The sequence below is a fragment of the Chiloscyllium punctatum genome, chromosome 9 (genome assembly GCF_047496795.1).
Source record: "Chiloscyllium punctatum isolate Juve2018m chromosome 9, sChiPun1.3, whole genome shotgun sequence".
In the NCBI taxonomy this organism is placed as follows: Eukaryota; Metazoa; Chordata; class Chondrichthyes; order Orectolobiformes; family Hemiscylliidae; genus Chiloscyllium; species Chiloscyllium punctatum.
The window spans coordinates 73,323,940-73,336,843 of NC_092747.1; the positions used below are offsets into that span (position 1 = coordinate 73,323,940).

Below are 12,904 nucleotides of genomic sequence, written 5' to 3' on the forward strand. Positions count from 1 at the left end.
AATGCCCTCCAGTACATCTTATCCATTTCCCACACCGCCACCCTTAAACCCCACCCCTCCAACCACAAGGAGGATAGAAGCACCCTGGTCCTCACCTTCCACCCCAATAATCTCCAGGTATAGCGCATTATCCTCTGCCGTTTACACCACCTTTAATCAGGCACCATCACCAGAGACGTATTTCCCTCTCCACTCCTATGTGCATTCCGCACAGACCATTCCTGCCGTGACTCCCTCATTAAGTCCACGGACCCCACCACCAAATCCTCCACACCTGGCACCTTGCCTTGCCGCTGGAAATGGTGTAAAAGCTGCATCCACACTTGCACTCTTCACCTCTGTCCAAGGCCCCAAAGGATCTTTTCACATCAGGCACAGGTTTTCCTGCACATCCACCCACCTCATCTACAGCGGCCATTGCCCTTGATGTGGTCTCCGCTACATCAGGGAGGCAGAATGGCAACTCACAGAGCACCTCAGAGAAGATCTCTGGAACACACGCACCTAACAAACCTTGTGGCCGACCACTTCAACTACCCCTCCCAGTCCACCAATGTCATGCAAGCCCTGGGCCTACTCTGCTGCCAAATCCAAGCTTCCAAAGTCTGGAGGAAGAACATCTTATCTTCCACCTTGGGACCCTTCAACCATACGGCATCAACATCCACTTCACGAGTTTCCAAATCTCCTCTCCTCCCCACCTCATCCCAGATCCAACCCTCCAACTCGGCACCGCCCTCTTGACCTGTCCCACCTGTCTATCTTCCTTGCCACTTGTCCGCTTCATCCTCCCCACTGACCTATCACAATCACCGCCCACCTGCATCTACCTATTGCCTTCCCAGCTACCTTCACGCAGCCCCAGCCCGACCCTCCTATTTATCTCTCAGCCCCCTCCTCACCCCCACATTCCTGATGAAGGGTTTATGCCCAAAACATCAACTCTCCTGCTTCTCTGATGCTGCCTGACCTGCTGTGCTTTTCCAGCGCCATACTTTGTGACTCTGACTCTCCAGCATCTGTAGTCCTCACTTTCTCCCAACAGTGCTAACCAGTTAAGCCATGGTACCACTCCTGTCATCCAATTAAGTTAAAACTTTCTCAGGACAAATAACATTTCAGGGTTTTAACTATACGTTTCTGGTCTGGAACTTTTATGAAACTCCTTATATCAAAATAACTTGTTTTAAGAAGTCTGACCTATCTTTTTCCTTTCACAAGAGTAACTGCTTTGCACATTAGGCTTCAGCTAAGAAATCCACAGATCTACCCAAAGTGAAACCAAGAAAAACTTGATTTTCCCCAAATGTCTGGATGTTTTCCCTAAACCCAAAAATAATTCCACAATTTTCCATTTAAATGCTTAATATTGTACACTGTTTTTTTAAAAGTCACAAACTCCCTCAATGTAAACAAAAACCCATTACCTTCTTTCTCACATGCAGTGCTTTAAAGGAAAACAATATGACTCCAGAAATCATAAAATCGCTTCAGACACAAAAGTAATATGCCAATAGTCAAAAATCTGACCTTAAAAATGATTTTGAAATACATAAACTTCACAAATCTTACATTATGAAGCACATATGTAAGCAAATATAGCAGTCAATATGCACATCGCAAACTGCCTGTTCCACATTTAGAACCTTCTTTCAGGTACAATAGCACCAATCGTTGTCATTAACTATCTGCATATCAGGGTGTACCAGAAAAATCCAATATTGTAAGCCAGATTTTTTTTTAAAAGAAGTCTTCAGAGTAGTATTTTATATTAGTCAAATAATTACATTGTAAATAAAGTCAATGTGATTAGATTAGATATAAAACATTGAGTTATCACAGCAGGTAAACAAAATACATACAGTTTAGATCAAATTCAAAATTCAACACATATGTTTATTGGCAATTTTCAGGATGTGTGTGTCACTGGTAAGGCCCTAGTGAAGATGATGGTTATTCCTGAATCGTTTCAACAAAAGAAACTCGCAGTACCTATCCCCAAATCCTTGTATCATGTTGTTTGACTTGAAACATATCATTTCCAACTACTCTCTTGCAAACTACTTAAAACTCCAGCCAAAGACTGCCCTCAACTTTGTTTGAAAACCAAGCTCTTTGCCAAAACTAACAGCCTATATTTCTTCAAATCTCCTGCTCACAAAGCCAGAAAGCAGCAGAGTACTTTGTCATTAGACCAAAGAATCAGAATCATTACAGCACACAGTCTTTTCAACCTTCTTTTTAAAAAAGATTATCAGCTTCTCCAATCTATCGATATAGCTGAAGTGCTTCATCTCTGGATTTATTCTCCTAAATTTCCCTGCACTCCAAAGCCTTAACTTGTTTCTTAATATGCATTGCCCTGAATTAGTCATAACACAAAACTTGAGGCAGAATCTGTATTTCAAAAATTCACCATAACTTCCCTAATTTTGTACTTGAGGCCATAACTTATTAAGCACAGAAACACACATGCATTTTTTAAAATTTCTCAACATTGTGCACACATATAATCCCAGGATTCTCTGTACTTGCATCACCTCCACTCCTCCCACTTATAAATGTCCCCTTTGTTTTATATTACCTCTTTTTATTCTTACTGTCAATACATACCATAGAGTCATAGAGATGTACAGCAGAGACACAGACCCTTCGGTCCAACTTGTCTATGTTGACCAGATATCCTAACCTAATCTGGTCCCATTCGTCAGCACTTGGTCCATATCCCTCTAAACCCTTCCTATTCATATACCCATCTAAATGCCTTTAAATGTAATTGTACCAGCCTCTACTACTTCCTCCAGCATCCCATACATGCACCAACCCCTGTGTGAAAATGTTGCCCCTTATGTCCTATTTAAACTTATCCCCTCTCACCTTAAACTATGCCCTCTAGTTCTGGACTCCCCCACCACAGGGAAAAGACCTTTTTGTCTATTTATCCTATCCATGCCCCTCATAAATCTCTAGAAGGTCACCCCTCAGCCTCCGATGTTCCAGGGAAAACTGCAACACCTATTCAGCCTTTCCCTGCAGCTCAAATCCTCCAACCCTGGCAACATCCTTGGAAGTCTTTTCAAGTTTCATAACATCTTTCCGATAGGAAGGAGACCAGAATTGCACACAATATTCCAAAAGTGGCCTAATCAATGTCCTGTACAGCTGCAGCATGACCTCCCAACTCCTGTACTCAATACTCTGACCAATAAAGGAAAGCATACCAAACGCCACCTTCACTATCCTACCTACCTGTGACTCCACGTTCAAGGAGCTATGAACCTGCACTCCAGGGTCTCTTTGTTCAACAAAACTCTCCAGAACCTTACCATTAAGTGTATAAGTCCTGCTCTGATTTGTTTTTCCAAAATGCAGCACTTCACATTTATCTTACTTAAACTCCATCTGCCACTCCTCGTCCTATTGTCCCATCTGATCAAGATCCTGTTGTACTCTAAGATAACCTTCACTGCCTACTATATCTCAAGTTTTGGCATCATCTGCAAACTTATTAACTATACTTCCTATGTTCACATTCAAACATCTTGCACTTCTCTAAAATAAATTTCATCTGTCACATATTTAGCTGTTCCAGGAGCCTGTCTATACCTTGATACACTTTCAAGTTTTGTCTCATTTTTTAGTTTTTAGAATTGTACATAAAAATATGAATTGGGAGCAGGAGAGGCCATCTAGCTTCTTGAGCCACTTCTGACATTCAAAGAGATCAAAGCTGATCTCCTTACTTCACATTCCTGTCTACACCCAATAACCTTTCATTCCCTCACTCATCTCTCTCTCTCTGTTTTAAAAATATTCAGAGGCTCAGCTTCCACCCTCAAGATGCTGCCATAAAATTGAATACAATGTTTCAAAACCTGATTCAAAGTAAATTTTCCATTAACTACCTCATCCCTCCTCACCCTTTTGGGTGACTGTGTAAGGATAAAGCATAAGCAAAAATGCCACAAACGGACATCAATTCATGTTGGATTAGAGTGGTGCTGGAAAAGCACAGCAGTTGAAGCAGCATCCGAGGAGCAGGAAAACTAACGTTTCGGACAAAAGCCCTTCATCGGGAATACAGGCAGAGTGCCTGAAGGATGGAGAGATAAATGAGAGGAGGGTGGGGAGAAAGTAGCATAGAGTACAATAGATGAGTGGGGGTGGGGACAAAGGTGATAGGTCAGGGAGGAGGGTGGGGGAAGGTAGCAAAGAGTACAATGGGTGGATGGGGGTGGGATGAAGGTGATAGGTCAGAGAGGAGGGTGGAGTGGATAGGTGGAAAAGAAGATAGGCAGGTAGGACAGGTCATGTGCACGATGGGAGAGATAAATGTGAGGAGGGTGGGGGTGGGGAGAAAGTGCCCTTCAGGCACTCTGCTTGTATTCCTGATGAACGGATTTTGCCTGAAACATCGATTTTTCTGCTCCTTAGATGCTGCCTGAACTGCTGTGCTTTTCCAGCACCACTCTAATCCAGAATCTTGTTTCCAGCATCTGCAGTCATTATTTTTACCTAACCAATTCATGTTGGGCCTGATGACCCGACTAGCTATACGTGTCTTGAAATCCTTTTCACTGCCCCCTCCATAAAAAGTTAACAAACTTCGGTAGCAATCTACTTAACATGTATTTCATTTTCTTTTAAATACACATGCAAAATGATTTAGATCTGTGATATATTGATTGTGACCCAATAAATTCAAACCCTTCTGAATCTGCATCTGTTCTCCCTCATTATTTTTCTTTCCACTCATTTAGTAATCATTTGAAAATCTTAGAAGTCATGTTTACTATACCCTTGTACAAATCACAGATCAATTTATGTAATTAGACAGGAGCTTGCAGGGCTTGACTGGAATAGTGTGTTTCCAGGCAAAGGGAACTCTGGCAAGTGGGAGGTCTTTAAAAGTGATATAGCCAGAGCACAAAGGTTTATATGTTCCTGTGAGGGTGAAAGGCAAGGTTCAAATGAATAGGGAACCCTGGATGACAAGAAACATTGACCAGAAAAAATGCACTATCTCCATTTCCCTGAATATCACAATTCATCAGAGACATATTGACTTCAGTCTTGAACATGTTCAATAATTCAGTTTCCACAATTCTCTGGAATAGACACTTCTAAAGATTTACTGAGTGAAGAAATTCCTTTCAACTCAAATCTCAGGTTAAGGTGCAAGCCAAATTTATACGCAACTAACCAATTCATCTGGGATCCCACGTAATGTAATCTTCTGGACCAGCCTACTGAGTGGCACCTTGTCAAATACTTAAGTAAAGTCCACGTAGACAACATCCACTGCCCTACCTTCAATCACTTTTGTCACTTCCTCCAAAAACTCAATCGAATGTGTGAGACAAGACCTTCCCTGCACAAAGCCATGCTGACTATCCCTAAGAAATCAATTATTTTCCAAATGTGAGTAAATCCGGTCCCTAAGAATCTTCTCCTATAATTTTCCTACCATTAATGCAAGACTCACTGATCAAAGATGTCCTAGGTTACCCCTTTGCCCTGCTTAAACAAAGGAGAAACAATGTTAGCTAATATGCAGTCATCTGGGAGGGTGCTTGTGGCTAGACTGCATACAAGGATATCTGTCAAGGCCACAGCAATCTCGTCTCTTGCTTCCGTCAGTATCCTGAGATAGGTGCCATCAAGTCCTGACAACTGCATGATATGTCATTGTTCTGACCTAACAAGTGAATTTGGTATAATATCTAGAAGTAAATTAAATGTTTTTGAAAAGATGAGAAGAGCTCATAAGAAAGTTTCATGAAAACATAAAACATTAATCTAATTTTAAGATAACAAACACTTACGAAATTCCCTCTTCATCAGCAGGTTGTCGTAATTGTAAGTCTGTTAATTCAGGTTCTTGTTCTTCATCTGATACACCACCTTCAGAACTATGAGTCACTTCAATTAGAGGTTTCATAACGTCCATGTCTACAAAAGCAATACACAATTATTTTTGGATGTTTATTATTACAGTATCTTTTGATTATTCTGGATTCATGCATTGCACAGATTTTAAGAAAGCAACATGACCAGTAACAGAGAATTGGAAAAGAACTTGAAATCCATTTACTTTAACCCATAAAATTTCTATTCCTACAGACATGTGAAACTTATTCAGAAATAATTAATTGTACACTAATGAACACTAAAACCTGCAGAAACTGGAAAGTTAAAATAATTGCAGAAAATGCTAGAAATATGCAGCTGGTCAAGCAGCACCTGTTAAGATCAGAACAGCTAATACTGGTGCACTTGCAGGAGAATGTCATTCATCAGTTGGAATCAAGGATAAAAAATGTCAGTTAAGTTTCGATCAGTAAAAATGCCATTACTTCACAATCCATTAAAACAAAAACGCTAATGAAGGTTGTGTGATTGTGCAAAAAAATTCAAGGAATGTCACTCTTTCTTTAAAAAAGAATGCAATTATAAAATTGGGAATTCCCCCAAGAGCAATACCTTTACATGCGTATTAGGAAATGTAAGAACATGCAAAAAATTTAAAAGCCATGCTAAATGTAGCTTTTAAAACTTTGATATTTTGATGATCTGTACAATTGGTCATGCCATACATCCGTAAACATTCCATTTCTTGGTATACAGAGCTGTCTCAGTATCATTCATCATCATGGTAATTCTATCCTTTTGTTGACACCACTGTCCCAGCAAATGAGTTGGAGGCAGAAGCCAGCTAATGCAGGACTCTAAAGAATGTTCGCTGTATAGTGATGTGTAGCAGTATTTGAGAATTACTATTAAATATGGCAAACAAAATTCATGCATCCAAATTAGAACCACTTTTAAAGCAGTGCAATTCCTCCCAACAAATGCAGCGAGTGGAAGACAGTTACATAACACAAATTACTTTTTAGTTAATCACAATCAATTAGTCAGGTCTGAACGCTGCCACAGTACCAAATAGGTCAAAGTCACAAATGACACCCTACGTGATTGTGACAAAGGTCATTTATCCCACAAACCCTTCTAAATCTGTCGGCAGCTTTTGACACAGTTGATCAGCCACCTCTTATGTCACTATTTCAATGTCCATTTGCACTCATCTAGTACTATTCTTATTTATCTAAGCATAGCCAGAGAAATGATCAGCTACAAGTTTTTTCACATTCCTACACTATTACCTCTTACCCAAAGTTCCTACCTATAACCTTCTCCTATTTGTCTTGCTTTCTTTCCTTCAGCAATATCATTGAATACAGAATTGAATCTGCACTGTAGTCCCCTTCCACATGACCACCTTTCTCAAGCAGTCCACTTGTACCAAATTGACTAATTGCTTATTCGACCTTCAGAATGTGACAAGCAGAAATTAGCCCCATCTGAACAGCTTTTATTTTCAGTCCACACTACAAACTTCAACTCTGTTGCTGGCAATTGTGAGAATCTCAATCAGGCTGTTCACAATCTAATGTCATACTTGAGCCCAAAATTAGTTTCTAACTAAATATCTGCACCATCACCAAAAATACTCATGTTCACCTCTGTAAAAATGTTCATCTGCTGCTGAAATACTCACCACACTACCTGTTACCTCTCTATTACACTTCCAATGCAATCCTTGCCAGTTTCTATCCTTCATTCCCTCCAAGTTTAAATTTATTTTAAGGTTCAAATTCATGGCTGAAACTCTGGATGCACATGCATGCATGTAGACAAGTACAGCAGATCTCCTTCCAGAAAAGCCATTAATGAAACAGATGAAGTGTAAACACTTGGAAGCAATGTAGGGTGATAATTTGTCTGCATCATAAAAAAGAGAAGAGTCCTTGTTCCATCAAATCTGCATTGATCAAAAACAAGCATTTAATTATTTTAATCTAATTTACCAGCACTCAGTCCATAGCCTGTATGCCTTAACATTGCAAGTGTACATCTAAATATTTTTTAAATAGTATGAAGATTTCTGTCTCTATCACCCATACACCGTGAGCTCCAGATTCCCACCAAGCTCTGGGTGAGAAGAAATTTCCTCACATCCCCTCTAAACCTCTGGCCCTTTCCGTAGACCTATGCCCCTGGTCATTGATGCCTTCACCTTCCTTCCTGTCCACCGCAACTATGGTCCTCACATTTTTATATATTTTAGATCGTGACTCTTCAGATCCAAGGAGAGGAACCCCAGGGCATCTAATCACTTTTCATAATAAATTCTCCAGCCCAGGCAACATCCTGCTAAATCTACGCTGCATCCTCTTCATGTAATCACAACCCTTTTATAGTGTAGATTCCAGAACTGCACACAATACTCGAGCTGTCACTTGTACAGTTTTACACAGTTTCAGCATAATCTTCCCATTCTTAATCTCTGTTTCTCAGCTAATAAAGGCAAGTATACCATATGTCTTCTTAACCACTTCATTTGCCTGCTATGCCAATGGAAAGGCTCAGTTGGACATGCATTATCAAGATCATCAGTGCTTCTCAGGGTCCTATTGTTTACCATGTATTTTCTTGCCTTGTTTGTCCTGCCCATGTGTCATCTCACATTTATATGGCTTGAACTCCTGACCAGCTGACCAACCTGCCTCGATCTTCCTAAAATGTAATGCTATCCTCCTCAGTCTTTACCACCTGAAAAATTTTCATATCATTTTTGAACCTACTGGACAACCTCCTTAACACAAACTGCAAGGGCCCCAGTAATGATAGAAAAACCTCACTCAACATGGGCTTCCAGTCACAACAACACCTCTCAGCCATCATTTACTGCTTCCTAACACTCAGCCAATTCTAATTATACAAATTTCTTTCATCTCATGGGCTCTTGAAAGTACACCATCAGTCTCCCATGGGTGACTTTGTCAAAAGCCTTGCTAAGTTCAAGTAGACCACTTTAAATTCATTGTTCTCATTCTACACACCTAGTCAGCTCTTTAAAAAATTCAAACAAGTTGGTCAAATATGACCAGCCCTTAACAATAATGTGGAGTGCCAGTTTTGGACTGGGGTGGACTAGGCGTTCCCTCCCAGTTGGAGAACACTTCAGTCATCAGGGACATTCGGCCTCGGAGACCATCCTCCAAGACAGACTTCGGGATATGCAACAAGGCAGAGTGACCAAGCAGAGGCTGAGAGCCAAGTCACTACCCATGAGGCTGGCCTCAAGCTTAGGTTCATGTTACACTACGGGTGACCCCACTACACTATATACTCTCACAAGCACACACACTCTTACACACTCAGACAATCACGCAGACCCTCTCTCATACACATGCGCTCTCTCAGACACCCTCTTGCAGGCTTCTCTTCCGTTATACTCATGCACACACTCTACCAAGCATGCACACACGCAAGCACACATGCTCTCATGCGCACTCACTCTCACACATGTACACACAAATGCCAAGGGGTTGAATTTGCATTTACAGAATTGTATTTGCGGATACATTCTATTTTTGATCAAAAAGCACACAACCTGCAGGCAGTCAATCCATATAACATTTTATAAATTCCTACTTTGAAAATAGAACCAGCCTGACTCAAGACTGGGATATAGACAGACTCTAACCTCACACCCTTAATGCACTAGAAGATGTCATTTTTTTTGTTAAAATCTTAAGTTATCTTGTGAATGTAACTTAACAGAAGTTCTGGGATTTACATATTAATAAACCAAAACCTGCAACCCATTCTAAAAGATGAAAGACTTCACAGTAATCTTGGTTTGTTCAATATATTGTTTCAATTACATGACACTGATCTTTAGCTAAAAATTCTCTTAGATCTTGCTCCATAGCCACCTGAAAGCTAGTACTTCAAATTAAACCAGTTGAACTATAACCTGATGTTGTGTGATCCCTTAACAAAACATTGCTGACTGTTCTTGATTAATCCCTGCCTCTCCAAATTAGGGTTAATCCCATCCCTCAGAATTGCATCCAATTGTTTCCTCACCATTGAGGTTAAACTGTAGTTGCCTGGTCTATCCCTTGCTCACTTGTTGTATAACAGTACCACACTGGTTTTCCTTGAGTCCTGTGGTCAGAGAGAAACCAAACATTGTTGCCAGTGTCTGTGCTATTTCTTCCCCAGGATACATTTCACCCAGGGTTCATATTAAGCCTGCCAGACCACTCAGAATCTCCTCTCTATCTTTTTTAAAAGATTTATCACTCCTTCTCACTGATTTCCATACACCCAGTGTCCCTCTTACTACGGAACAGTGACGCAAAGTTCATTTAGAACATTCTTATGCCCTCCAGCTTCATGTGTAAATTACCTTGTGGTCCGTAATGGGCTTTAATTCATTCTAGTTATGTTTTTACCCTTTATGCACTAGTAAAATACATTGGAATTTTCCTTTATTTTAGCTGCCATTATCATTTTGTGCCCCTTGTTCCTTCTCTATTTCCTTTTTAAATTTCCACTTGCACATTCTATACTCTTACAGTCATAGAGTCATAGAGATGTACAGCATGGAAACAGACCCTTTGGTCCAACCCGCCCATGCCGACCAGATATCCCAATCCAATCTAGTTCCACCTGCCAACACCCAGCCCATATCCCTCCAAACCCTTCCTTGAGCCCTTAAGCTTTCCTCCAGAAGCCTTTTTTCTCAATACTATATATCCCTCAAAATCCAGAGTCTGCTGGATTTGTTGGTCCCACTCACTCTTTGTAGGAACATGTTGGCTCTATTCTCTATCTATTTCCTTCTTGAATACTCTGGCCAAATCTGATCTTATTAATATTGGCCTTCCCCCAGTTTAGAACTTAGAGTTCAAGCTCGTTCTTGCCCTTTTTGATAACAATCTTGAATCCACCAGAGTTATGATTGCTGTCTGCAAAATGCTCCACCACTGATACTTCAACCCTGGTTGCATTACCTAAAATTATGTCCAGGCCTGCCCCGCCTTCATAATAATATCCATTTCTCAGGTGTCTGTGGGACATCAGGCTACACCACATTCTGTGCACTACAGTACTCCTAAGCAATTGATATCCTTGATTGATGTATTCATTTCCATGTTCTGAACTCAGCAGATTTAATATTCCTATCATATGGTTCCTTTTAAACTTGGCAGCCTTTCAATTCGAGTACCTTCGCTGACATTTTGTGGTAAGTGATGAAAGTACACCATTCATCTCGCATTCAAGTTATAAGTCAGCGGAGATTTTTTGTAGACATTTTCATAGCATCTTATTACTTTCGGGATACCACGCATTTCAGTACCCTCTACACAAGATGAGACCCATGTAAGCCAAGGAAAGAAGTAGCATGCCTCTGCAACTGACAAACCGTCCCTTCAGCACAAAACATCTAAATCAGAAGTGAAAATTAGAATACTTAATGCAACATCTTGTACAATGACTGAAAATGAGAGAAAGAAAGATGAGATGAAGAGAGGTAAGGAAAAAGTTCTAGATTTCCAGTTATATTTAAAATGTAAAAGAATGAGTTTTTCCTCATGTCAGGAAAATTTAGAGAGACCAAGAAATTTGTTTTGTAGCCAGTAAGACATGACACGGTGTTTAAAAATTCAATTACTTTTACGTAAATAAATCCTAGCTTTTTTGGAATTTTTAGTGAGTATCTGGTGGATAGATATCACACTTCTTTATACCTACTGGTTGCACACCAAATCCAGTGCTGATGTACCAGTGTTACTGTGCTTCAGGAGCAACACCGAAATTGACTGCAACTTCCTTATTCTTTATCTATTTTCAGATGACAGAGGTGTCAATCTAGATCTTGAGGACTTAATGAACAGTTGAGGGTATTGCATCTGATGTGGTCTACATGAACCACAGAGAGTCTTTTGCTAAGGTCCCTCATAATAGCCCAATCAAGAAAAGAAGCCCATGGGATCCAAGCTAATTGATTAAGAGGCAGGAAGTAGAGGGTGATGGTAGAGAGAGGTTTGTGGGGTTTTGCAGGGTTCATTGCTGGGATCCTTACTGTTTGTAGTATACATGACTGATTTTGGAATTAAATGTAGGGGATAGGGTCAAGATGTTCTCAGATGACACAAACATTGGAGGCAGTAAATATTGAGAAGGACAGCCATAAACTGCAGAAGGATATCAACAGACTGGTCAGCTGGACACAGCAATGGCAAATGGAATTCAACTCAGAAAAATGTGAGATAATGCACTTCGGGAAGGCAAACATAACAAGAGAGCCCACTCTAAATGATAGGATCCAAAAAACTACTGCAGTTCAGTGAGACCTTGGTCTATTTTCCCATTGATTCCTGAAGGTAGCAGGGCAGGTAAATAAAGTGGTTAAGGTGGCATCTGGGATGTTTGCATTTATTAACTAAGCCATAGAACACAGATGTCACACTAGACCCAAATAAAGGAGGCCAGCTTACAGCCTCCTGCCTATCTAGCATCTGCAGTTTCTTTTAATCACTAAACTTGTCTAAAACTACATAAAGAGCTGGTCAGGCCGCACTAGGATTCTACTTTTAATTCTGGTCACCACATTATAGGAATGCTGAATCTGCACAAGAAAGAGTTAAAGGAGATTTACTCAGATACTGACCAAACTTGAGGGTCTGAACTATGAGGAAAGATTGAATAGGTTTGAGTTGTTTGCCTTGGAGCAGCAAAGATTGAGAAGAGACCTGACAGAAATATATAAGATGATGAGACGCAGATAAAGAGGATATAGGATAAAAAGGAAAGCATTTTTCCAATTCATATTAGGGTCAATAATTGGGGGAAAGTGAGGACTGCAGATGCTGGAGATCAGAGCTGAAAAATGTGTTGCTGGAAAAGCACAGCAGGTCAGACAGCATCCAAGGAGCAGGAGAATCGACGTTTCGGGCATAAGCCCTTCTTCAGGAAACTTCAATAATTGGGGGCATGGATTCAACAAAGAAGGTAGAAGGCTAATAGCAGAATTGAAGAGAAATGT

General features: G+C 40.4%; 1 protein-coding gene across 6 annotated transcripts in view; it reads right to left on the reverse strand.

Moving 5' to 3' along the window:
* slc36a4 (solute carrier family 36 member 4) overlaps positions 1–12,904 on the reverse strand; it is a 243,042-nt gene that overhangs the window by 176,284 nt on the left and 53,854 nt on the right. For all 6 annotated transcript variants that reach the window (XR_011961540.1, XM_072577808.1, XM_072577807.1 and 3 more), the window contains exon 2: positions 5,826–5,952. Coding sequence is in view for 5 of the 6 variants with exons in the window: in XM_072577809.1 (XP_072433910.1) it covers positions 5,826–5,952 (127 nt within the window). In the remaining variant the exon portion in view is untranslated. The remainder of the gene's footprint in view (positions 1–5,825; positions 5,953–12,904) is intronic.